The following is a 25,889-nucleotide window of genomic DNA, read 5'->3' on the forward strand; positions in this document are numbered from 1 at the left end:
CCCACAGTCGGTCCTCAGTTCCTCACAATGTTCTGTCCCCCCAGTCACCATGTCAGCCAAGGTGAAGCGGGTGACAAACACCAGAAAGTGACAAAGCAAGAGTCTGGCAGTGGATTTAAGGGAGGGCCCCTCCATTCAAGTTTCAAATTCCCGGGAGAGGCTCTGGCCTGGCCAGCCTGCAGTCAGGTATCTGGAAACACCTGTGGGTTAGCTGTGGTCAGAGGATGGACACCATAGAGATGCTCACCCATGTTTGTGTCTACGATACACATCCCCGCCTCCAGGTGTTGGCACAAGCGACTGGCATCCCTCTAGAGAAAAGCAGGAGGCGGTTCTCAGAACTGGGAACAGAAATAAATGCATATTTTTGTTTCCCAAAGCCTGCCTATAGGGTTATCGTTTATAAGCACTGTGATCCTGGCTCTAGATGTGTGCAGGACCTAATGACCGGGGGAAAGTTTGGATTTCCCAGAAATACTTGTAGGCCCAACCCACAAACATTATCTCCAAGGAAACCGAACTTACCCACCCTGGGAGGCTCTGCCCTATTGCCCTCGTCTGCTGGCACTACCTAATTCATATGTTCGGAACTATGATAATGATGACAGTAATAAAACCAGCTGGCATTTATTGAGACATTAGACTAGGTATCTGACCTGCATTTCTCATATAATGACAGGTACTGCTTTTTTTTTTTAATTGGCGTATAGTTGATTTGCAATGTTGTGTCAATGCTGTACAGCAAAGTGACCCAGTTATACACATACATCCATGCTTTATACTCTTTCCCATTATGGTTTACCACAGGATATTGAATATAGTTCCCTGTGCTATACAGTAGGACCTAGTTGCTTATCCTGTCTAAATGTAATCGTTTGCATCTACCAACCCCAAACTCCCAGGCTACCCCTCTCCCTACCTGCCTCCCCCTTGGCAACCACAAGCCTGTTCTCTATGTCTGTGAGTCTGATTCTGTTTTGTAGATAAGTTCATTTGTGTCGTCTTTTAGACTTCACATGTAAGTGATATCATAGGATATTTGTTCTTTCTTTTTCTGACTTACTTCAGTTAGTATGATGATCTGAAAGTTACATGTTGCTGCAAATGCCATTATTTCATTCTTTTTATGACTGAGTAGTATTCCATTGTAAATATGTACTACATCTTCTTTATCCATTCATATGTTGATATATGTTTCCATGTCCTGGCTATTGTGAACAGTGCTGCTATGAACATAGGGGGTGCACATATCTTTTCTTTTTCTTTTTTTTTTTTTTTTTTACGGTAGGCAAGGTCTTTAATAGAAGCGAAAACGAGGGAACCGCCTCTCCACCCGCCACCCCGGAACTAGGCTGGGCGAAGAGGGTCCGAGTCCTCGGTCGCAGGCACATCCGGCACGGCCGCACGGCCGCCGACCACTCCTAGCGCGGGAAGTTCTTGGGATACAGTTGGAAGAGCTTGCCTTCCTGCGTGGGCTCAAAGCCGTACCGTTCTAGGTGCTCGGGGTCGAAAGTCCCAGCCCTAAAGTCCTTCTCGATAGCCGGCGCCACCGTCTCCAGAAAGAGCTGCTTGGCCGTCAGGGGAACGTCTGTGCCCTCCGGGGTGCGGTAGTTCACGTAGGGCTTGAGGTTGAAGCCGGCCAGCTCGGGCACCACCAGCTCCGGGACCATTTCCTTGACCAGCACGAACCTGCCGCCGCGACCGTGGAAGCCGACGCCCTTGGCACCGCGGCTCTTGTAGAAGGTGCGCGGGCCCCGCTTGCTGGTCCACTTGCTCATACGGTCGGCGCCCCGCACCAGGGCGCGAGCCGCCCCGCTCAGGAGGCCCATGGCGAGGCCTGCGCACAGCCACCACGCCGCTGCCAGTTCCAGCCGCCTCCTCACATATCTTTTCAAATTATAGTTTCCTTCCAGGTGTATTCTTGGATTATATGACATTTCTATTTTTAGTTTTGTTAAGGAATCTCTACACTCTTTTCCATAGCGGCTGTACCAACTTAAATTCCTACCAACTATGTAGGAGGGCTCACTTTTCTCCACACCTTCTCCAGCATTTGTTATTTGTAGACTTTTTAATGATGGCCATTCTAAATGGTGTGATGAGGTACCTCACTGTCGTTTGGATTTGTATTTCTGTAATAACTAGTGATGTTGAATATCTTTTCATGTGCCTACTTGCCACCTGTATGATTTCTTTGAAGAAATGTTTATTAAGGTCTTCTGCTCATTTTTCTTGGGTTGTTTGTTTTCTTGTTGTTGAGTTATATGAGCTGTTTGTATATTTTAGAAATTAAGCCCTTGTCTTACGCATCATTTGCAAATATTTTCTCCCATTCTGCAGGTGGCCTTTTCATATTTCTTAATAGCTTCTTTTGCTGTGTAAATGTTTGTAAGTTTGATTAGGTCCTACTTTTTTATTGCCTTGGGAGACTGACCTAAGAAAACATTGGTAGGATCTAATGTCAGAGAAAGTTTTGCCTATATGATAGGCATTATTAATAGCCCAGTTTGCAAGTTAAGAAATGTAGGCTCAGAGAGACTAAATTACTTATCCAAGGTCACACAGCTGATAACAAGCAGAGCCATAATCTGAACCCTAAAATGGGTCAACTGTTAGAGCTAAAAGGACCCCCAAAGCATATCTAAAGCATGAGATCAATTAGCAGATGGGGAAACTGAGGTCCACATGAAGGAAAAGGTTGGGGATGTGCATTCGTGCATTTACAGAACTCCCACCAACAGTTTCATGTACCTGAGCTCACTGGCTACCTGGAGAACAGCAATCCTGCTCCCATTTCACAGACTGGACCCTGCAGCTCAGCAAAGGGGTGTCCCTTGGCCAGAGTCCTACAGCCAGTGAGCAATAGAGCTGGGATTCTAGGCACAGTCCCTCCCCGCTGGGCTCTCAGATTCAGGTGTGGTTCTGCCCGTGGGCCCTGCTCTGTTGTGGGGACGAGGACGCTACCTCCCTCCTGGTCACTGGGCCTGGCCTAGTGGGGAAACTGCCCAAGCTTGCTGGCCCGGGAACTGAGGGTATTCAGTGGATACCCAGAAGCTGGCTATCTAGGGGACCAGTGTCCAGATGAAGGAGGGGTTGGCAGAGGAGCTGGTACTTCCTAGGAGAGGAGGGGCTGGGCCTGGCAGGGCGTCCAGCTTCTGCCTGATGCTGCCTACCTGTTGGGACCAGGGTTCGAGGCCTGTCTTCTCTCTGGACCCTAGTCTCTCCAGCTGTAGACGAGGAGGTTGGAGTCAATAGTTGCCAAGGAACTCTTTAGTTCTGATGCTGTAGGATTCCAGGATGTCTGTATTAGTCAGCTATTGCTGAGTAAAACATTATCACAAACTTAGTGACTGAAAACCACCATGTGACAGTTACTATGGATCAGGCTGTGGGTGTGGCACAGCTGGGTTGTCTGTTCAGGGTCTCACCAGGCTGAATTAAGCTCTTAGCTGGGCTGTGTTCCTTTGCGGAGGTTCAGGGTCTTCTTCCAAGTTCACTCAGGTGATTCGCAGAATCCAGTTCTTTGGGGTTGCCGGCCTGAGGTACATGTTACCTTGCTAGCTGTTGCTAGGAGTCACTCTCAGCTCCTAGAGGCCACCTCAGGTCCCGGCCACCCTTCATATCTCTTTCCCTCGCCTCCCATGCCCAGTGCTTCCCCTCTAGCTCCACCTTCAGAGTAGACCCAGAATCTGACACTCCTCACTCTCCACCACCTCAACGCCAGTCAGCTAGCTCCTGCATCTCCCACCAGGACCATTGTAGCAGCCGCCTAGCTGGTCTCCCTGCTCCCTGCCCAACAGCCCATTCTCCATTTAGCAATCCAGGAGGCTGCTGTTAAAATACAAGCTCAATCCTGTCCCAGCTCTTGTTCAGAACCCTCCTGCGGCTTCTCAGAGTAAAAGCCAGTGTCTTCACCGTGACCTCAGGGCCGGACAGCATCCAGCCCTGTCATACACTGACCTCACCTCCTAGGCAGGCCGTTCCTGCTCACTCACTCTAATCTTGCCACATTGGCCTCCGTGCTGTTCTGCTGACACCCGATCCCCCAGCTCCCTCTGCCTAGAACTCTCTTCCCCACAGACACTCCCCTTGCCTCCGTCTGGCCTCTGCTGAAACATCACCTTCATCAGGTGAAGCCTGCTCTCACCATCCTATTTAGGAGCACAGTCCTCCCTTCTAATAAAATTACACACATACTTCCCACTAGGCCCAGCAACTCCACTCCCAGGCATTTACCCAAGAGAAATGAAAATATATATGCACACAGAGGTGCACATGAATGTCCATAGCAGGTTTATCTGTATAGCCCAAAAGTGGAAACCACCACCCAGATGACCATCAACAGGTTGGATAAACAAACAATACGGAGAGCCATACCATTGGATGCAATTGAAAGGAACCAACACACAACAGCATGCATGAATCATGAATGTATTATGCCAAGTGAAAGAAGCCAGATTTCACTTGTAGGAACTCCAGAAAAGACAAATTCAGTCCACAGTGGAAGGAGACTGATCAGCAGCTCTCTAGATGGGTAGTGGGGTGGGAGCAAGAAATTGACTACAAAGGTGCATGTGGGAACTTTACAGGATGCATGGAAATGTCCATACCTTGTCTGGAGTGGTGGGTACGCAGATGTATACAACTTCAACTCACTGAACCATACACCTGAAATGGGTTGATTTTATTGTATATCAATTCTACATCCCTAAAGAAAGAAATGGCAATGCACTCCAGTATTCTCAGCAGAGAATTCCATGGACAGAGGAGCCTGGTGGCCTACAGTACATGGGGTCTCAAAGAGTCAGACACGACTAAGCAACTAACACAATTCTACATCAGTAAAAATGGAAAAACCCGAGAGCCCCACTCCCTTCCCCTGCTTCTTCTTCCTCCACAGAACTTTCACTCCCTGGTAGGTATTACCTGTCCCCATACCAGAGGGCATGAGGTTTTTATTTGGTTTGTTCCCTGGTAGCTCAGTGGCAAAGAATCCACCTGCCAGTGCAGGAGATGCACGTGTGATCCCTGGATAGGGAAGATCCCCTGGTGGAGGAGACAGCAACCCACTCCAGTATTCTTGCCTGGAAAATCCCATGGACAGAGAAGCTTGGCGGGCTGCAGTCTATAGTGTCACATAAGAGCTGGATGTGGCTGAGCATACGTCATGCTGCTGTTTCTTTAGTGCCTAGGAGAGGATTTGGCACATGTTGTTGTTGTTGTTTAGCCACTAAGTCGTGCCCAACTCTTGGCCAACCCCAAACCCACCAGGCTCCTCTGTCCATGGGATTCTCCATGCAAGAATACTGGAGTGGGTTGCCATTTCCTTCTCCAACTTGCCCCATAGTAAGGGCTTAATGAATATTGGATGGATGGATGAATTCAGTCCCTAAAGGCTCAGAGCTGGTTAATGGAGATGGTTGTTTTGGTGTCAACACACCCACCTAGACATTGCAAGACAAACCCTAGACCAGCCCGGCCTGTGGAACTGTGGGAAGTGTTACCATTCCACTGGGGGCTGCATCATCACTCAGGCACTTGGATGATGCCATTAACAAGGATGTGTCATGCCCACGACCAGGCGGTCCAGCCCAGCACCTGATGTCCATTGGCTGGGGTTTCCTGTGGGTGCTGTGTCTGTGGAAACCAAAATATTACTGTAGAGGGTGGAACCACAAAACCAAGCTGGGCAGAACCAGAATTTGGCCCCTGGTTGCTTGCCCCAGGGGAGGTTGGGAGCCGACTGGGCCTGCAAACCTGATGTCTCTCTTTCTCTTTCAGGTTTCTTGCCATCTACTATGTGTTACTTTATTTTAAATTTATTTTTATTTTTTTCTGCATAGATAATACATTCACAAGGTTCAACATTCAAACGGTACAAAGCAGAGGAAGTGAGTTCGCCCCTCACCGCTGGCTCCAGCCAGCCAGTATCCACAGGCCACCAGTGTGTCAGGTTCCCCATGTAGCTCTCCAGGGAGACTGAAGGTCGGTACAAGAGGGTTTGGGCACAGGGTGCATGGTCTCACACCTTGCTCTGCTCACAGAACCAGGTGCCCTGCCAGTCCACACGAGTGCATGCAGGCCATGTTCCCAGTGCCATGTGTGCTGCTGGTGCAAGGCTAGACCGAGCTGATTTAACCACTTCTCATTAATGGACATTTTCAACTGTTTGCTATTGCAAACTATGGCGTGATAAATACCTATAGCTTTTGTATGGGGTATTTTTACATTTAAGTAATACTTTTATGTTTAAGGTATTTTTACAGTAAGCCCATCTGATGCAACTCATTGAAAAACACCCTGACGCTGAGAAGGACTGAAGGCAGGAGGAGAAAGGGACAGCAAAGGATGAAATAGTTGGATCCATCAGCAACTCAATGGACATGAATTGAGCAAGATGGCAAAGGACAGGAAAGCATGGGGTGCTGCGGTCCATGGGGTCCTAAGGAGTCGGACACTACTAAGCAACTGAACAACAACAACATTAAGCTCACATTAAAATCGCAAGAGAATAACATACTAAACATTTTTGAGGTCTCATTTTTCATGAGAACCTAGAAGCTTTGGGCCTGCCAAACTCCCGTTCTCAGGGAGGGGGCAAGGCTGGGCCAGACCTGTGTCTCACCAGTAACTGCACTAGGTCCTGGCTATGTAACCTCCAATGAGACAGCTGTCCTCTTTGAAGCTTTATGTTCCCCCTGGTAATGCAGCTACCCTGCAGAGTGAAATTAGACACAGACCAAGGAAGAGTTTTGCAAGCTGCAAAGGCTGCAGGCATGTAGGGGATTAAGGGATTTACCTTGCCAATGGACACTGATAAAGGAGAGGGGAGTAGGGAGGGAAGTGGGGGGCATCCAACCAGCCCAGTTTGCCTTTAAGAACCTCCCAGGGCTGCCTGGCCCAGCTGTCAGGAGGCCTATTCCAGCCCAACGCCAGGCTGGCAGGCTCCAGACAGAGCCCCCTGGCTCCAGCTGAATGCCATAGTGAGCATAGGGGGCCAACCCTGGGGGCTGGGCTAGGCTATTTTCATCCCCAGAAAGGCCAGGGAGAGGGCCCCAGCTCCCTCTCTCCCTGACAAGCCCTAACCCTCCATAGCCTGAAGTCTTCCTTTCCAAACCCAGAGCCAACCTAGAGGCCACAAATACCTCACAGCACAGCGAGGGAAACCAGGAACCAAAAGGTGAATGGTTTATCTAGCTCACCCAGCTGGGGGCTTAAAGCCAGACCTCCTAATATTCAGGAGTCAGTTCTTTCTAGCATGCCATTCACTCACTTGTTTTCACTCATTCCTTCATCCAACAAATGGCTATGAGATACCGCCTGTTCCCCAGGGGATGGGGACTGAGCCTAGACAAAGCAAACCCACCTGCCTCATGGAACTGCATTCTAGTGAGAGACACACAAGAAACATAATGTGGCCTTTGTTAACCGTAAGTAGTGATAGGAGGTGGAGGGTAGGAGTATTTTTCTAGTAAGAAAAATGAACCAGGGTAGAGAACTAATGGTTATTGGAAGCTGATGGTTTAGCAGGGAAAGGACCGTGAGTGGGTGGGTCAGAGAAGGCCTCTCTGAGAAGGTGACATGTGGGCACAGACCTGAACGAAGAGAGGGAGTGAGTCATGTGAATATCTGGGGTAGGATAGATACTGGCAGTGGAAATAGCAAGTACAAAGGCCCTGAGGTAGAAATGTGTCTAGTGTGTTTCTAGAATATCAAGGAAGCAGCAGGCTGTGTCAGGGTCGGTAAAAGGGAGGAGGAGGAGGAACAGGGATCCTGGTCATGAGGGCTTGTAGAATACTGTTAGAACTTTGGTGGTTTTGTTGTTATTCTTTTTCAGGATGCCTGGCAAGATAGACCCTCGCATTGTTCAAAGTCCCTGATAGCCTCACACAGTCAGGCCCTTATGTTTCAGGTTCAGCCTCACCTACCCTCTTTGTTCCAATAATCTACTCCTCCCACCACAGGACTTTTGCACAGGCTGGTCCTTTATTCTGGAATCCTTTTCCACTCCTAGGCCCACCTCGCCTGGCTAACTTCTATTTATCCTTCACATCTCAGCTCAAATATCTCAGGTTTCCCAGACCTCCTTGGTCAGGTCAAGAACCTCTCCTTCCTTTAGGATGTAATCTTAGTGATCATAAAATTATTGAGATGATCAAATAGTATCTAGACTAAGTCTCCCAAGGGAGGTGTTTGGTTCATTTTGTTTGCTACAATCTCTCCAGGGTGTGCCTAGGACTTGGTATGCAGTAGATCCAAATAAATATATATTGTATGAACACATGAATGGAACAAGCCCTTACAAAGACCATAGCATGTTATTCAGTTTTATCCAGTTTACAGAGCTCAGAGAGGCGAGGCAACTTGACTAAGATCAGACAACAGGTGGTAGTACCCAAAAGTCCAAGTTTTTCTGATTTCAAAGCTGGGAAGTTTCCCCAATACTTTACCTACCACACACACGTGTGTGTGTGTGTGTTAGTCGCTCAGTCATATCCGACTCTTTGCGACCCCATGGACTGTGGCCTCCTGGGCTCCTATGTCCGTAGAATTCTCCAGGAAAGCATACTGGAGTGGGTTGCCCTTCCTTTCTCCAGGGGGTCTTCCCAACCCAATGATTGAACTCAGGTCTCCTGCATTACAGGCAGGTTCTTTACTGTCTGAGCCGCCAGGGAAGCCCATCTAGCACACACAGGCTGTGATAAACTGAAAACTGACTGCAAAAATTCCTCCATGCCTGTACTCATACCCTTTGCAATATGACTAAGAGATGGAGTCTATTTCTCTACCACTTAAATCTGACTTGACCACGTCAATTTGGCCAATGGAACTTTAGTAATCATGACACAATAAGAGGCTTTAAAGAACACTTGTGCAATGGAGCTGAACACAAAACCTTAAGATCACCATGTGAATGAGCCCACGCTAGCCTCATGGAGGTGAACCGAAGCACCCTAGTAAACAGCTTGCCAACTGCCAGAGATGTGAGCAAGGCCCTCCAAGAACACCCAGCCCCAGCTGACTGCAGCTATGTGAGTGAGCCTAAGTAAGATCAGAACTGCCCAGCTGAGCCCAAACCAGATTTCCAATTCACAGAATCATGAACTAATAATTTGTTGTTTAGGGTCTAGGGTGGTCTGTTACACAGCAAGGGCTTCTTGATACATACACCTAGTGAACACACTGTCGATGTCTATACACACAAGTACATGCACATAAATGCACACAGATGAGCTTTCATAGCAAGTCTGTTGGCACCTATATAAACACTCACATGCCCCTACAGGTCTCACACACACACACACACACACACACACACACACACACCCATCATCTAACCCCACACACACTCCAGGCTGCCAATGTAATGTAATGTGCAGTGGAAATGCCAGTCTGGGAACAGATGGGTCGACACTGCCCAAGCTCTATGTTGCTGGCACTGCCAAGTACAGTTCCAAGGTGAATAGAAGTAGACTTTGGTTAGATGAATAAAGCCAAGGGCACAGGACAAGCCAGAGGTTGGCAGCAGTGATCAGACATGCTCAGTGGATAAATGGAGAGGCCTTTTATTCCTCTTAGAGACACATGTGAGCAGAGACAGAGAGTGGATGCTTACAAGTGCTTATCTTACAAATTATATTTGTGCTTAAAATTGCCTTTTAAAAAAAATTGGTTCCATTATTGTTTTTAAAGTTCTGTAAGGATTGTTATAAAGCCCTTGAAAGGTTTCAGGAAGAAAATTGGAACCAATAAATTATCCTCTATGTGTAACTATGGGGAAATTGAAGATGTCCGAGAATCAAATATGAGTAAAGAGGAAACTAAGCAAATGGAAAACAAAGCAGGTAATAACTCCAGGAAGAATAGAGTTGCACAGAAAAAGGAAATCTAACTGTAATATGCAACTTGGCAAGAAAATATTTATATGGTCACAATATAAATACTAATTAATCATTTAATGAAAAATTGTGATAAATGTTGATTTTGAAAGAGATGTGGGTAAGAAAAGTTGTCTTCCTTGATAATAATAACTACAAAAAGAAACAGTTTTGACCACTTACTGGGTGATGTGCCTTATTCTAGGCACTTTACATGCTGAATCCTCATAAGAGTCTAATATCTTCAATATTCTTATTACTCATTTTACAAATGAGGAAACTAAGGCAAAAGGTAGTTAAGTCTTAAGGTGGTTAAGTCTAAGTTAAGAGGACTTGCCAGGTCATCTGGCCAGTAAAGGAAAGGGCTAGAGTTCAAACACAAGACAGTCAGGCTGCAGAACCACACTCTGGGGACATCAGACCTGAAAGTCAACATTTGCCTAAAATTAATCAAGAAAATGGCAGGAAAAGAATGTTATTTAGAAATATGGAGGAAAATGTCAGAAGAAATAGTTTAAAAAGTTGAATGTGTTTACTTTGGAGAGCAGGGTTAGGAGTGGGAAGGGAAGGGCAAGGGAATGTTGTTTTTAATAATATTTAATTTATATAGAATCATATACCTCCATGAGCGGGGGACAAGAACTGACTGGGAAGGAATGTGAGGGAATTGTTCATGGTTCTGTGTTCTGATCCGGGTTTGGGGTACAGTATGTACTTGTATAAATTTGGCAAATGGTACTTTTAAGATCTATGCATTTCACTGTATATAAATTTTATCCCCCACCCTCAAGAATAACCATAAACAAATATTTAATATGAAACTCTGTTGATGATATACATGCTGAAGTGTCTTTGAGGGGAAGGGTATTGATGCTTGCAGTTTACTTGGAAAAGTTTCCAAAAAATCCAATTGTCTTACTGGATGGACAGAGGAATGGAGAGATGCCTGATAGAGCAAATATAGCAAAATATTGACAACCGTCCATCTAGTAGGTGATATATATATTCACTGAATAATTCTATCAACTTTTATGTTTGAACATGTTAATAAAATTTGGGGGAAATATATAAATGCATCATCTGAAAAATAATATTAAATTTTTTAAAAACCTGGATGGGGCTTCTGTCTTGGGCCAGGATGGATCTGCAGACTTCCCTGGACACTGGACGTCAGACAAGATGGGGGGTCTCCTCCCCCTGGCCCCCTTCAGCAACTCATTAGCAAAGGCAGAACCATTTCATCAGGGCAGGGACAATACCCTCTCACTATATCCCTTCCTCTGTCAAGATAAACTGAGGTCCTGCAGGTGGGGATGGGCACTTTCCCAGGGGGCCCATCACACCTTCATGACAGAAGTGAGCAGCCAGGTTGCTAGTCTCCCAAGCCTAAGTGTGTATAATTAGCTGGTGAGAAACAGATCAGGGAGCAAATCTCATCTTTGCCTAATTAGGGGCTAGGCAGCTGGGGCCAGTCTGGCCTGGGGAAGCTGCTATGGAGGCCCAGCAGCCCCAGGGGACAAGGCAGCAGCTGCAGGCCCTCACAGGGGCTGAAACACAGCGGCTGCCAATCACTGCCCCTCACACTCCAACTGGAGGCGAAACAATAGAGGGCCTGTTTCTGTGGATCCCCAAGGCTTGGTAGCCCGGGGGTAAGGAGAATGGCAGAAGCTGCTAGCCTCTCCCTCCACAGAATCCTGGCCAAGGGGAACCTCTGTCAGAGAAGTCAAGGCTCAAACTGTCTCACCTTCCTCATTTCCAAGAATCCCTCCCTGCTCTCTTGCATCAGACCCTCCCAATGCCCTTCTTGGCACCCCCATCACAGCTTCTAGGAACAGCTCTGGTCTTAGGGCAGACGTCCCTGAGTGCATCTGTTCCAAATTATATGACTAGTTTCTACTTAGCGGCTCCTTCCCTCCCCTCAGACCTGGCGGGACCCATGGCTGTCTTGCCAACTGCTGGGCATCCAGTAGGTGTTCCATAGTGATGAGGAGGAAAGGCTGCCAGGATTTGGAAGAGGTGAGGCATGTGTCAGGAGAATCAAGGACCCAGAGAGCCGGTGACTGGGATGCCTAGGAGGCTAGGGTGTGACCCCAGGCTGGAGTGCAGAACCACTCTGTGACAGCCCAAAAGCCACTACCCCTCCCTGCTCTAAGACAAGAGGTGATCTTCTCAGGTGACCCTCAAAAAGTCATCTTGAGGATTCAGTGACAGGTTTAGTATGAATGGTCTGAGTCCAGCTCTTAAACTTCCTCCAGGAACAAGGGCTCTCCCAGATCATCACCAGCAGTCCTGTGACCCAAACCTTGATTTCTTCACACGTAAAATGCAACCAACGCTCCCTCCTTGTGTTTCTAGAGAACTGACAGCTCATGGTAAGGGGCAACCCTTAGCACGGAATTCAGGTGAGTTGCCTTGGAGGTAAAGGTTTTGACACCTCAAAAGACACCACCTCTGCAGAGCTGACACAAATTATGAGCCCAACCCCATCACTCCTTTAACTCGGGGATGGGGTGGGGGGGCCAGCTCCTGCATTGCCAAACCTGCTGGGAGCCTACAGCAGGTCATCCCCGGCCTGTGCCTCAGTCTCCCGATCTGTATCATGAGGGGTGAACTCCATCCTCATGAATTTGAATACCATCCTCTTCTACAACCTGATTTCCCCTATTTCCCCAAATGGCTCCAGCCCAGTCAAGTCCCCTGGGGACTGGTGGTAGACTGTCAGACAGCTGGGCTGACCTGGATGTTTGTCAACAGCCCAACGGAAATCTCCTCTTTATGCTTAAAATAAAACCTACATCAAACCTGTCACCAAGGGCCCCCATTAGAGCTTCCTGTTTCTGAGTGCTGCAGCCCAGGCAGCCTGCAGGAGAGGAAGCGCCTCCCAGCCCTGCCCCCCTCCCTCGGGAAAGCAGGGATGGAGAGCCCATCCAGGTTCTCACCCTTTATGAGCCTGGCCCTAGATGCTTCATCAGCCAAGGGTGGGGTCTCCTAGCAGGTAACTAACCTGGAGGGAGACAGGAAGGAGCCGAGATCTCAAAGCCCAGTGCCAGCCACCTCTTTCCCTTTCCCCAAGCCCAGATAAGACCATGCTGCCAATTCATCCACCAGGGCCCAAAGAGGGAGACTGGCCTGACCAGGGTCACTCAGAGTTAGGGGCAAGGCCACTCATTTTTTTCTATCTATCTCAAGTCCTGCTTCCTCTAAGAATTCCACTTCCAATCTATGGACTGTGTGACCTCAAGTTCAGGGCTTGCCCTCTCTGAGCTTCCTGCCCCCTTGGGAACTGGGCTGGGACGGAAAAGAGCACATAACTTATGGTTGGGAAAGGTCCATATACCTGTCAGCCTTTCCCTGCAAGTCCCCTTCCCAGTGCTCTTCCCAGTTCTATCCCAAATTCTATGAAGAAGGCCCATCAGCGAGCCTCCCAGAGGGGTTTTGAGGATGCCCTGTGAGGCAAGTCTCAGGCCAGGCCAGCCACTGAACTCATGTTCTCCCAGATCCTAGGGTAGACAATCACTGACTTTTGAAGGCCCCATCCCAAGACTTCCCACCCTTTCCCCTTGTAAACACAGAAGAATCTGATGACCCAGCCTTTGAAAAACAAGCATTTGCGTTTATTAACCAAAAGGAGGGAAGTCAGAGCAGTGCAGACTCCTACAAGTCCCTTCTGTAGTCTACCCACCTAGGCCCAAGCTGCCAAGGCCACTCTTCCCTGCCCCACCCCAGGGTGAGTTCCCAGGTAACCAAGGCCCACGGGCTAAAGAAGAGGAAGTCAGCAAAGGCCAGAGGCCAAGGAAGGAAGAAAGAAACAGAGCTGCTGGGTAGACAGTTCTGGTGAGATCCCTTGGCCCTCCACTCTCAGTGCGGAGGCTTAAGTGCCCCAAATCCAAACCCACAAGCAGGGGACATTCATGTCAAAACCCTACATGTGAGGGCCAGGCAGTGGTCCAAGGTTAAGAGCCAACTCTCTCCAGGTCAGTCCTTGCCAGATGGGTGCTCTGAGCCTTTGCCTCCACAGCAAGTTCACACAAGGCAGCAGCCTTGGGTCTGCTCCAAGCCAGGGAATGGATGCAGGAAAGGTCAAGAGGCCAACAGCCTAAGATCCCGACTCCAGTGGATACCTAGCCTTCAGCTGCTGGAGACTCCCGCGCCTGCCGCAACCCATACAGCCATTTGATTACGCGGGCGTTGCGCTCTATCACTGACACGCCATAGGGGACACGCTCCCGAGCCCGATCCTCGATGGTGACAGAGCTACGGCGGGAGCAGTCCCCCTCGGAGCTGGCTGGCCCAGCACTGGGCCCCGCCAGCGACACGATGTCTGAGCTGGCCCGCGCTAGGTGGGCCACACCCAATCCCTGTGCCTCCTCCGGGTCCAGGCCACAGAAGTTAAAGAATCGCTCCAGGTCAGCTGCTGCCCGTGAGAAGCGCTCACTCAGGTCCGACTTGGAGCGCTGCAAACCTGGGGGCCTGACTGGGCTAGAGGCAGCGGCAGGGCCTGGCGATGGGCAGGGCTGGACAGGGGACGCCGGCAGGGGCAGGACGTCCACTCGCCGGACTGCAGCAATACTCGGCGGTGGGCGTGGAGGCGTGGCCGGGGGAGGCTGCCTGGCCCCCTCAGCCCATCCAGGGGTACGGCTGGCCTCGGCAGGGGACACAGGACTATCACACAAGTTGATGAGGCTGCTAAGGATGTCCACGTCCAGCTGGGGCCGGCGGCCGGGACCAGGCAGGGCTCGGCGGCTAGGTGTGAGCACGGTGCGGCGAGTTCCAGGGCTGAAGAGGGGCTGTTTGCACAGCAGGGGCTGCACAGGCTCCTGACGAGTGTTGGCCACATGCAGGCTCTTGACGTACTTGGCCTTGTCGGCCTCCAGGCGCTCGACAGCACTAGGTTTCCGGGCTCCACCGTCCGCTGGCCGCCGGAGCAGGTAGCCAGGAACCTTGGTCCGTAGGCGGATAGGTAGGGCAGGGGTGTCCCGGGCTCCCGGAGTCAGCGTGTCCACAGGCATGGCTGTTACATTCCCCGAGGGCTTCTGTCTGAGGAGACTGGAGAAATGAGAAGACAGAGATCCAAGCAGAAAGCTAGCAGCTGGACTCCACAACGGCTGCAGGAGTGGAAAAAAGCGGCAGAGCCCACTCAGACAAAGGCTCAGGGAAGACCAAGAGACCGAAGACGCCTTCCCTATTAAAAGGTAAAAGCCACGCCTCTGATTCACAGGGAGCCAATCAGCAGGCAGAAAGCTGGGCCTGCGGCCCCACCCACTCCCCCTCCTTCGAGGAGGGCCCAGCCCAGCTGAAGCAGAAAGAAAAAAGGTACCACAGACAGACACGGGCTGCCTGGGCATAAAGGATGGGGATGGTATATTTTAAAGGAAGCAAAGTAGGCTCCAGGCTGAGTGCTGGACATCAGCCAGCTCATTCAGTGGGTCCTCTTCTCAACTCCATTTTGCACTTGGGGAAACTGAAGCCCAGGGAGGCAAGCTTGAGGAAGCTAATTCAACAAGTTGGTGGCTGTCCCTTGCCTCCCTTGTCCCTCTGCCGCGCAGGGGTCTTGGGGTTGAGTGGCCAAGAGAAAGGGCTCCAACCCCACACCCCACCTGGAATGCCCACAGGAAGCCTGGAACCACCTCCACCCAACACTCACCTAGGCAGGAAGCTGCCCTGTGCCATCCACCCGCCTGGACATGCCAGGCCTCAGGCACGGCAGCAGAGCTTGTGGAGGAGGAGCACAGAAAGTCCCTACCCCACCCCTGCCCCACTGGAGTCCAGACACCCATTAGCTTCCAGTATGAAATTCCAATGCCAGGCCCACGGTGATCCATGGATGCCTGTCAGGTGGAAACATCAGCCTTGAGCTATGCGGCCCCAGGAGAAGCTGGAAATGCCCAAGATCACAGCCCTGATCAGGAGTATCCAGCCAACTCTGCATCTGCCAACAGCAGTAGTATGGACACCCATAGGCAGGAGGGCCTACCTCTGGAGGCACTGGTCTCCACACGATCACCTAAGCATCAGGGCCAGTGCCCTGGCCGTCAGGCCACCCCTGTCCCTTTTTCCAAGGAAGAAGGGCTAGAGTCCCAAAGTGCTCCCCAAAGTCCCCTGGAGATGGGCCGGAAGAAAATCCATAGACCAAGTCCTGAACCTTTTCAAGTATAATATGGGGGGAAAGGGACTCCATCAAGATGATCTTCAAGAGGACCTTCAGGCCATCTAAACCAGTACTGTCTAATTCAATAGCCACTAGCCACATATGGCTACTCAGCCTTAACTTTAAATTTATAGTAAATATAATTCAGTTCCTGAATCACACTGGCCACATTTTAAGTGCTCGATAGTCATATGTGGCCAGTGGTCACTCTACTAGACAGCACAGATTGGAGCATTTCCATCTGCAGCAAAAAGCTATACTGGACAGCCCCACCTCGACATCCAGAATGCCATGAGGGAAGAGTCTGGACTAGGGAGGGGAGAGAGGAATCTGTCTTCTAGACATCTGACATCATCCTCTCCTGTAATCTCGAAACAAGTCTGTGATACAGGTCTCTGTCATCCCATTTTCACAGATGGAGAAACTGAGACTCAAAGAAGTTGCCAACCTAGGTTCCAGAGCCAGTAAATAAGACACAAAGTCATATGAAGCCTAATTCACTCGTCTGAAAAAGAGTAGTTTTACTCATTATTATTCACATTCTCCTAAAACAGCTGGGGTGGGGGGGCGGAGGGCAGCAAGGGAGGGTCTGTTTTGTTCCCCTATCTCAGTTTCAAGATATTGCTCTTTAAGTATAACTAACAGTCAATGGATTTTTACTAAGATAAAATACCTGTGAGGGCCAAATATAAGTAGGGAGACCAGGGACAAACTAGAGAGGGGGCACACCCACCCTACTGTAGGCATATGGTCCAAAATGGTAGATATAGAATGTTCTAGGAAGCTGGGAATCCAGAGTGCATGGAAACTCTAGATTGTTAGTCTATTTAATAATAATAATATTAAAAAACTGCACGGACAGGGCAAACAAAATGCCTGCAAACATATCTGAGCCCCTCCCCTCCCACCCCAGTTTGAGGCCTCTGCAACCAAGGCAAGTTGACAACAGAAACTTGGGGGCTTTTGGCCCAGAGCCAGAGCTGCTCCAGAGGTAGAAGGGATGAAGTAGGTGGGAGAAGAAGGCTGCCCAACTCAGGACCAACCCCCAAGGAGACCTCAGGAGGGAAGGGTCACAAGAAAGGTAGCCATGCCAAGCCCTGTCAAGGTAGGTAGGCTCTGCCCCACCCCCTGGCCGCCACCTCCCAAACCAGTCCAACCCGTTGGTGGCATGAGTTTCCTCCCGGGCATCATCGGGGAAACAGAGGGAGGAAGGAGGTCAGATGGGCAGGGCTAGGGCATAAGTTCTGCGACCCCCACCCCCACCCGGCTCTGGCTTCCAAGGCCTCCAGCGGACCAGGTGCCCCAGGGGCTCTTCTGGCCAGACCAGGGCAGATTCTAGGAGCCAAGCTTGGCTATGGGGCCGCTGGCCAGCTCGCCCGGAACTCGCCCACTCGACCGCTGTGCGCCTTTCGCAAACAGCTGCACCTCTTCCAGACTTGGGGTTTCCTTATCTGTGAAATGCTGTTAAAAATAGATCTTCCTCATCCTCCAGGTCACCGTGAGGATGGAGAGACAAAAAACGAGTCGAGCACTTTTGTTCACTGCATGACCTGGGCTCCCGTTTCTATTACGAATTGGACCCACTCCTGAGACCTTTCCTCTCGCAGGGGTCTCTAAGTCTTCTCCAGAAGGGTTTGTCTGAGCCTAAGCCGCGGACAAAGGAGCTTAATCCGTGAACAAGACTCATTCCACAGGCGGGTGAAGCCCAAAGTGCTGTGGCTCCTCCAGTTGAAGCCAGGGTCCCGGTCCCCAGGTGGGGCTCGTGCCTTCTCTGAGGCCTCCTCTCATCACCCAACGCCCCACCCACGGATTTCAAACACCCACAAACGACCCCAAATACCCCGGCCCCAGGTCCTTCTCCTTGTCATCCTCGGGCATGTAGCCTCACCACGCTCCCTTCCCAGAGGCTTCCCGGGCATTAGCCTCAGGAGGCCGCGGTGTGGGGCCGCGGGGGGCGAAGGGGAGAGGGTCGTAGAGGAGCCCGGGTCCCCGGTCTAGCTTCTGCCCTTGCCCTTCCTAGCCGAGAGCAATCTTGGGGACTCCTAGCGGCGGTGGAGGCCCAGAGCCCAGCAGCACGCTGTGTGACTCTAGTCTGCTAGCCGCCCCTCTCCGAGCTCATGTAGTCCCGGCTCTTAAATGAGAGAGCAGACGGCACGATTCCTACAGCCTCGTCCAGGCCTGAGTTTCGGCCCGGTCCCCGCCTACCCGAGGAGGAGGGAGAGGTGCCCGGGCAACCCCGACCCGGGCGCCCAGGCCCCGGTCCGCACATACCTGGCTGCGTCCCGGCCGCCGCTCTGCGCTCTCCAGCCCGGCCCACCTGGGCTCAGGTAACACAACGTTTGCGCAACTTCCGGCGGCCGGCCCCCGGCAAGTGAACCCGCTGGCCCAGGAATTACTCGAAAAGGGAGAAGGAAAACCAGGCAGCGGGCCGGAACTGAGCCCAGGCTTGCTGTCCGTCAGCTCGGCGCCGGGACCTGGTCTCAGGCGCCCTGCCTACCCCAGGAAGCCCTTCCGAAGAGCGGGGCCCGCCCATCCCCAGCTGCCCTGGCCCACACGTGGAGCCCAGTAGGGCAAGGGCACCCATCTTGCGGATGGAAAAACTGAGTCCCCCTTGTCACTGCCACAATGACCGCCAGTTAATATATTAACTTTTCCTGGTGTTAATTAACCCATTTTAATCTTCCCAACAATCCCTATGAAGGGAGCTCTATTATTATCCCCATTTGACTAATGGAAAACTGAGGCTGGGACAGGCTGAGTCAGTTGCCAAAGTCACCCTGCAGAGTCCAAATTGGGCTCTTTCTCCTCAGACCAAACCTTAATTAACACCACCCCCCTTTCTGGCTGTGTGTCCCTCAATAGGTTGCTGAACCTCTCTGGTCTTCCATTCTGTCTAAAGGAGAGTCCCAGCTTCCAGGCCAGGTCAGTGTGAGTTCTTAGAGCTTGAGAGTGCCTACTGAAGCTTTGAGCAAGCTGTAAACATTAGTAATTGACAGCAATAATAATAACTAGAATTTCAGATTGCCAGACACGGTCCTTGTTTAAATCTCTATACTACCCTGAGAGGGAGAAGCTATTTGATCCCCATTTTACAGATGAAGAGTCAATAGTAGTCCTGCCAGAAGGAACCCCTGGGAGGGAGGTGACCATCTCTTCTGCCATCAAGCTCTATTACATCACATCGGGTGGCACATTCAATGAAGCCAGTTTTCACTGGGATCCTGAGGTCCAAAGAAGGAAGTAAGCACTGGCCTCAGACATGAGCCCCAAGGAAGTGAAAGGACCCAGTTCCATGTCTGTGCCTGGTGGGGGCTGTACCAGCATTGAGGTGGAGGGCACAAGGGGACAGGAACTGATTCAAGGAACAACTCTCTTCCACCTGGGAGTGAATCAGCCCTGAGACCTCTTCCAGTCCCTGGGTCCTGATTTTAGGAGGATAAGGGAGGTGACAAGACCATCATTGTCCACAGCAGACTGCTGGGTCCCTTCCTAACCCTCTACTAAGGCAACAGTGGGGAAGGAAGCTGTGCTCAGTTAGGCTCTAACAGTAGTAAAAGCAAGGCAATGATGACAAGTTTTATAAAACAGGTAGAACTTCTCCAAGTGCTTGCTTTGTACCTGGCATTTGTTCTAAGCTCTTTCTAGGAATTAACTCATTTATTAATCCTCACACGTACACTGTAAGGTAGATACTACTATTATGACTATTTTACATTTGAGAAAACCAAGGCATGGAGAGTGAAGCCACATGTCTGAGGTCACATGGCTAATAAATGGCAAAGCCAGAACCTGAACCGAGGCCTGGGTCTGGGGGGCAGGGGTGTGGAGGAGACAGTCCCCAGTCTCCTGCTAGTCTTTGGCCACTCACCAGGGGACTCCTAGGGAATCTCTAACCTCCCTCTCTGGGCCCCAGAGAGAGAAGTCAACTTGGCTATGGTTCTGGACCTGTTTCCTCAGCTATGAGGGCAGAAATGGCAATGTTTTCCCAACAGAAATCAGATGTCATCACAGCTCTGCTTAAGTCACCCCAGCCCCAGCCCCTGAGACTCCCTATCACCTGAGAACAAAATCCAAACTCTCCACTTGGCCCTCCTCTCAGTCCTCCTCCTCTGCCACCTCCTCTCCAGCCTCCCCTGCTCCAGCCTCTGAGTCCTCCCTGCTGTTCCTGAGCACACCAAGGTTTCTCCTGCCTCAGGGCCTTTCCACCATCTTCTCTGCCTGGAACCTTCCATTTTCACTTCCTCAGAGAGATTTCCCTGACCACCCTGGGGCTCCTGCCAACTCTCTTACCCAGTTAGTTCCCTTCCAAGCATTCATCGCACCCTGTCATTTTAGATGACACTACCACCTGAAAGTCCCTTGAACAGCATGGAGATCAAACCAATCAATCTTAAGGGAAATCAACCCTGAATACTCATTGGAGGGACTGAAGCTGAAGTTGAAGCTCCAGTATTTTGGTCATCTGATGCAAACAGCCAACTCACTGGAAAAGTCCCTGGTGCTGGGAAAGACTGAAGGCAGAAGAAGAAGAAGGTGTCAGAGGATGAGATGGCTGGATGGCATCATCAATGCAATGGACATGAACTTGGGCAAACTTTGGGAGATGATGAGGGACAGAGAGGCCTGGCATGCTGCAGTCCATGGGGTCACAAAGAGTTGGACACGACTGGGCGACTGAACATCAACAACAACCACCTGTTTCCTATCTCTCCCATGGGCTAAGAACTCCATCCTCCAGGGACAAAGCATAAAAGGGGACAACACAGACCAAGTGGCCAGGCCACCTGAAAGACCAAGGCCCCTCAGCACCAAGCCTCCTCCCACCCCTCTACTCTGTCCAGGCCTTCCTCCACCAGTCCCACTAAGGCTCCAGCCTCCAGGAGCCCCTACTCAAGCTGGGCTCCAGATATTTCTAACTGAATCCTATTTTGCCTCCTAAGATGCTACATCCAAGTCTCTGCACACACCGCATCCTTTGCTGGCAGTGCCCTTTTCCACGCCCTCTCCCTGGCCACCCCTGTAGCCTTGATTCTAGGACTAGCCTGACTGAGTTCAAATCTCAACTCCACCAGCGATCAGCTATAAAACTTGGGTAAGATACTTCTCCATGCCTTGGTTTCCCCAACTGTAAAGCAGGATCCCTAATAGTGCCTCCCTCCCAGCATGAGGCCCGTGCTTGACAAATGCCACCAAAATGTGAGCTATGATAACTCTTCAACCAAATAGATGCTCCAGTGCCCAGCTCCTCTGTGAGGCCTTCGTCAGCCCAGACAGAACGTTGACCACTTCTCTCAGAGGTTACAAATCTAAGAATGCGGTCACTTGAATAGATATTTCTCCAAAGAAGGTACACAAGTGGCCAGTAAGCACAAGAAAAGATGCTCAGCATCGCTTATGATTAGGGAAATGCAAACCAAAACCAGAATGAGATACCATACCACACCCACAAGATAGCCATTATCAGTCAAACAATAACAGAAAATAATAAATGTGGATGGAGAATGAGCCGAAATCAGAAACTTGGTGCACTGTTGGGATATAAAATGGTACAGCCACTATGGAAAGAGTATGGCAGTTAAGCAAAAATTTTTAACAGACTTACTATGGCATCCAGCAAACCTACTTCAGGTATATGACCAAAAGAACTAAAGGCAGGGACTTGAACAGATACTTGTACATCAGTGTTTATAGCAGCATTATTCACAATAGCCAAAAGGTGGAAACAACCCAAGTGTCCCCTGACAGATAAATACTCAAAATGTGGGGTACGGTATATACACATAGTGGAATGTCATTTAGCCTTAAAAAGGAAGGAAATTCTGACACATGCTATACAACACAGATGAATCTTGAAGTCATCATGCTAAGTGAAATAAGCCAGTCACAAAAGAACAAATACTGCCTGATTCCACTTATATGAGGTTCCTCAAGTAGTTGGATTCATAGAGGCAGAAAGAAGAACAGTGACTGCCGGGGTGGGAGAGTGAAGAGAGCAAGGAGTTACTATTCACTGGGTATGGAGTTTCCATTAGCAATGGTTGCACAACACTGTAATGAACGTAATGCGACTAGACTGTACACTTAAAAATGATTAAAATGGTAAACTGCATTTTATTAATACATACATTAAAAAAATAAAAAAGAATAAGAAGGTTTAGTCTGAAGCCAGACTCCTGGGATTCCAATTCCAGCTCTAGGTGCAAGATATTAAACATCTCTTGTGCTCAGTTTCCCTTCATAAGGAGGAAATAACAGCAGTAACTACCTTACGTCATAGAATTGACAGAATTGAAGGAGTTCACACTTGTAAATTACTTAGCACACAGTAAGGGATCAAGAGGTGTCAGTGATTTCTATTCTTTGCTGAGGGGGCAGGAGGTGTGGTTTCTGATGTTTATCATTTTTATGACATTGTGCACTTCCACCTCACCCCTCCCTTCCACCTGCTTCTCCTTTTCTTTAGCAGAAGTCCAGCCCAGACTTGGGTGGAGACAGAGAGGCCCTCTCCTGCCCCAGAGGGAGCCAGGAAGGCTCCAGGCAGCAGAAGACTCCAGGACAGCTGCCAGGGCCAGAGACACCCAGCTGGGCATCCTCCAGGCCCACGCCAGGCCCCACACTATTTCTGGAGTTTTCCCAGATGTTCGTGCCCTGGCCTGCCTACAGTCAGCCTTGCCCAGGGCAACCTTGCACAAACCTCAGGAAGAGAAAGGTAAACAGGCCACAGAAGCGGTGTGGGTGCAGCTGCCTAAGGCAGCAATCTCCCGTTTGGCCCACCAACTGCACACCTCCACCAACACAGTCCTCTGGGCCTCAGGTCTGCACCTGAGCTTGCCAAATGAGGACAAAGGGACTCGCAGTGCAAACTAAGAGAGATACTGCGCGCAAAGCCTTAGGGAAGGGCCTGGCACACAGGATGCGGAAGGTGGAGTTGGGACAGACCCACAAACAAGCCCACTTCCTGTCCCGGACTGCTCTCTGCCTGGGCCGAAGCTCACCATCAGGGCTTCTTTTCTCGGCGCAGAGATGTCAAGAACCTTGTCCAAAGTCACAAGAAAGTTAATGACAGATCATAGACAGGGCAGTGGTCTCATGATTAGATAAACAATCTATAATACACACATATTTTTTCAACCAGGTGATACATGTGCATGGCTTAAGATTCATAAGCTGTAAAGGAAATTAAAAAAAGAAAAAAGAAAAACACCTCCCTCCACTCCTATCCCCAGCCACCCAGTTCCCCTCCCTGCAAGAATCATTATGATCAGATGGTTATATGTCCTTCCAGGGAGATTTCAGGCACATACAAGCAACAATGGACATATATTCTTTCTATTTTTTTTACACATAGCAACATGTTCTGTGCATTGTTTTCATCTTATTCTTTCATTGAATAATATATGTTCTTAATATGTTATTAGCATGTTATTAATTATAATATTATTAACAAAATAATATATGTTGTTACTACATAAAGAGCCCATCAGTCCCTACCAATGGCCACTGAGCGTGTGTCTAGTCTCTATTAAAAACCACACTGTGGGACTTCCCTGGTGGGCCAGTGGTTAAGAATCTGCCTGCCAATGCAGGGGACATGGCTTCTACCCCTGGTAGAAGATCCCACGTGCCATGGAGCAACTAGGCCACAACAAAAGAAGCCTCCAAGTTCTAGAGCCCATGATCCACAGCAAGAAAAGCCACCACAATGATAAGCCTGCAACTAGAGAAAGCCCAGGCAGCAACGAACACCCAGCCCGGCCAAAAATAAACAAATAAATAAAAGAGTTCTCAGGCAGAGCCTTAAAAAACCCAAAAACCCCACACTGTGGGCTCACTGCACCTATATCATTCTGCCCAGAAGTGGGACAGCTAGGTCAGGGGGTGCATGTGTAATTGTGACAGAGATGAGGGACTGTGATCCAGGGAGTTGATCTCCCACCAGCAGAACACACAACAAATGATCAATAAATGTTAGCATTAGTCATTTTGATTCCTAGGGCTTTGGGCACCCCTCAGTTTCACACTGGAGGTGATTACCTCATTTACCTCACCCTAGCCCTTCCCTGCATCACATTCCAGTCCGGGAAGATAATAAACTCGCTAATAAGTGAAATTATAGGACATTGGATGGGGTAAATGCTACTGAGAAAAACAAAATAGACAAGGCAGAGCATATGAAGTGAGTAAATATTTGTTGAAAGAATGAAGACTTGTTTTCTTTCTGAATTTCCAGAGCTCTGCTCCCTTTAAAGCCAGGAGACTGGTTTGGAGGAGAGAGGATAAATAATTCCCCTTGAAGAGATTCTAGACTCCCAGATGCTACAATTCTGAGTGTCTAGGATTCTAAGATGGAAGCCAGAGAGATTGGGAACCAGCCCCAGAGTTGCCAAGTCTGACCATGTGGTTTTGGGCACAGGGGCTTAACTTTTTAGAACCTCAGTTTGCCCACCTACGAAAGGAAACCAATAGCAACCAGCAGGTGGGGAGGGGGTTCCCCAGGAGGTAAGGCCTGGTGTAGGTCAGATGCTCTACCAGGAGCGGTCCTGGGCCCAGGACCAAGTCCAGTGTCTCTGGTGACTAGCGTCTTTGGCTGAGGGCTGTGCCTACCCTTTTGCCCAACCCGCAGTAGATTCCCAAGAGTCCTACAGCAATTCCAGGGCCAAAGCATCTGCTCCCCACCTGGCACCTAGCTCAGAAATGTCAGTCCTGCCTGAGCCACCCGTATCTTCTCTCTGAGAGGGAGAGCTCTGTAATTCAGAGCCCTGCAAGCTGAAGGATCTCAAGTGAGCCCCAAGTCCACCCCTGGCTTTCTGGAGAAATGAAGACAGATGGTGGGGAGAAGACCCCAGGCCGATGCTGGGGAGAGGCAGCCTGGAGCGGATGCAGCCAGGGCTCTCATGCTCCTGTTGATCAGAGGCTAAGAAAGCGACCACCAGTTACCTGTCAGGGTCTCTCAAGGCAAATCTAGAACTATTATGCTAGAGACTGCGAGATGGAGCAGAAAGATCTGAATCAGATTCTCTGCCAGACTTCGTCTTTCTGAGCCTCAGCGTTCTCATCTGTGAAATGGGGTACCCTCGTAGGACTCGGAGAGAACACGCACCGCAGGGGTGAATACAGCGCCCCCTTACACCCGGGTTCGCGCCCCGGACCACCCGTGCCCTCACAAGGAGCCTCACCTAGGCGAGTCCCGCTCCTCCAGTGTGGGTCTTGAGGAGGCTGACAGCTCGGACCCAGTCAGGCGGGGAATGGCCGCACCCAACACGGCTCGGGAGGCCCAAGCCCCACGTGAGGACCCGCGGGGGCCTCTTCGGAGCTGTGCTCCGCACCCGAGATAAGCCGGAGAACCTGACTGTCCCAAGGTCCCAGACAGAGCGAAGGTCTGGGGGCACAGAGGGGAAGCGAAAATCCCGGGGCGCCGGGGGAAGGAGAAATGAGCGCGTCGCTTCACCCCCCTCCCCGACACCAGAATGGTTTGCCCCGGACATCCTGATTGGTTTCTCGCTTCCGTTCGAACTCCGCGCCGCCCGCATTGCCAGGCAACGGCTTAGCTTCGGCCTGGCGTGGGAGCGCCCGGTCTTCGCAGTCCCTCCCCGCCCCTAAGCTTCCCGGTGGTCTCAGGTTCTTTGAGCAGCCCCTTTAGCTCAAGCGGCTAATTCTTTCTCTTGTTCACCCGGGACTTAGCTGATGGACGGAGGACCCTGGTGGGTCCAAGGGGTCGCTAAGAGTCGGACATGACTGAGCGACTTCACTTTCACTTTTCACTTTCATGCATTGGAGAAGGAAATGGCAACCCACTCCAGTGTTCTTGCCTGGAGAATCCCAGGGACGGGGGAGCCTGATGGGCCGCCGTCTCTGGGGTCGCA

At 50.3% G+C, this 25,889-nt stretch overlaps 2 protein-coding genes across 6 annotated transcripts in view; both read right to left on the reverse strand.

Annotated features, from left to right (window-relative positions):
- FAM110A (family with sequence similarity 110 member A) overlaps positions 1–25,588 on the reverse strand; it is a 74,375-nt gene extending 48,787 nt beyond the window's left edge. Inside the window, exons 1-2 of one of the 5 annotated variants that reach the window (XM_069546871.1) lie at positions 25,203–25,588; positions 13,471–14,924 (exon numbers count right to left, since the gene is read on the reverse strand). In XM_069546871.1, the coding sequence (XP_069402972.1) occupies positions 14,000–14,887 (888 nt within the window). In that variant the 5' untranslated portion in view covers positions 14,888–14,924; positions 25,203–25,588 and the 3' untranslated portion in view covers positions 13,471–13,999. Of the gene's footprint in view, positions 1–13,470; positions 14,984–18,297; positions 18,432–25,202 lie in introns of those variants that run through there. The other 4 variants (XM_069546869.1, XM_069546872.1, XM_069546870.1 and 1 more) reach the window with 4 other exon arrangements.
- Positions 1,285–5,208, reverse strand: LOC138417125 (large ribosomal subunit protein mL41-like). Its single transcript, XM_069546873.1, has one exon. The coding sequence runs from the start codon at positions 1,935–1,937 to the stop codon at positions 1,422–1,424; it is 516 nt and encodes a 171-aa protein (XP_069402974.1). The 5' UTR covers positions 1,938–5,208; the 3' UTR covers positions 1,285–1,421.
- Positions 25,589–25,889: the final 301 nt, after the last annotated feature.

The sequence above is a fragment of the Ovis canadensis genome, chromosome 13 (assembly GCF_042477335.2).
Source record: "Ovis canadensis isolate MfBH-ARS-UI-01 breed Bighorn chromosome 13, ARS-UI_OviCan_v2, whole genome shotgun sequence".
In the NCBI taxonomy this organism is placed as follows: Eukaryota; Metazoa; Chordata; class Mammalia; order Artiodactyla; family Bovidae; genus Ovis; species Ovis canadensis.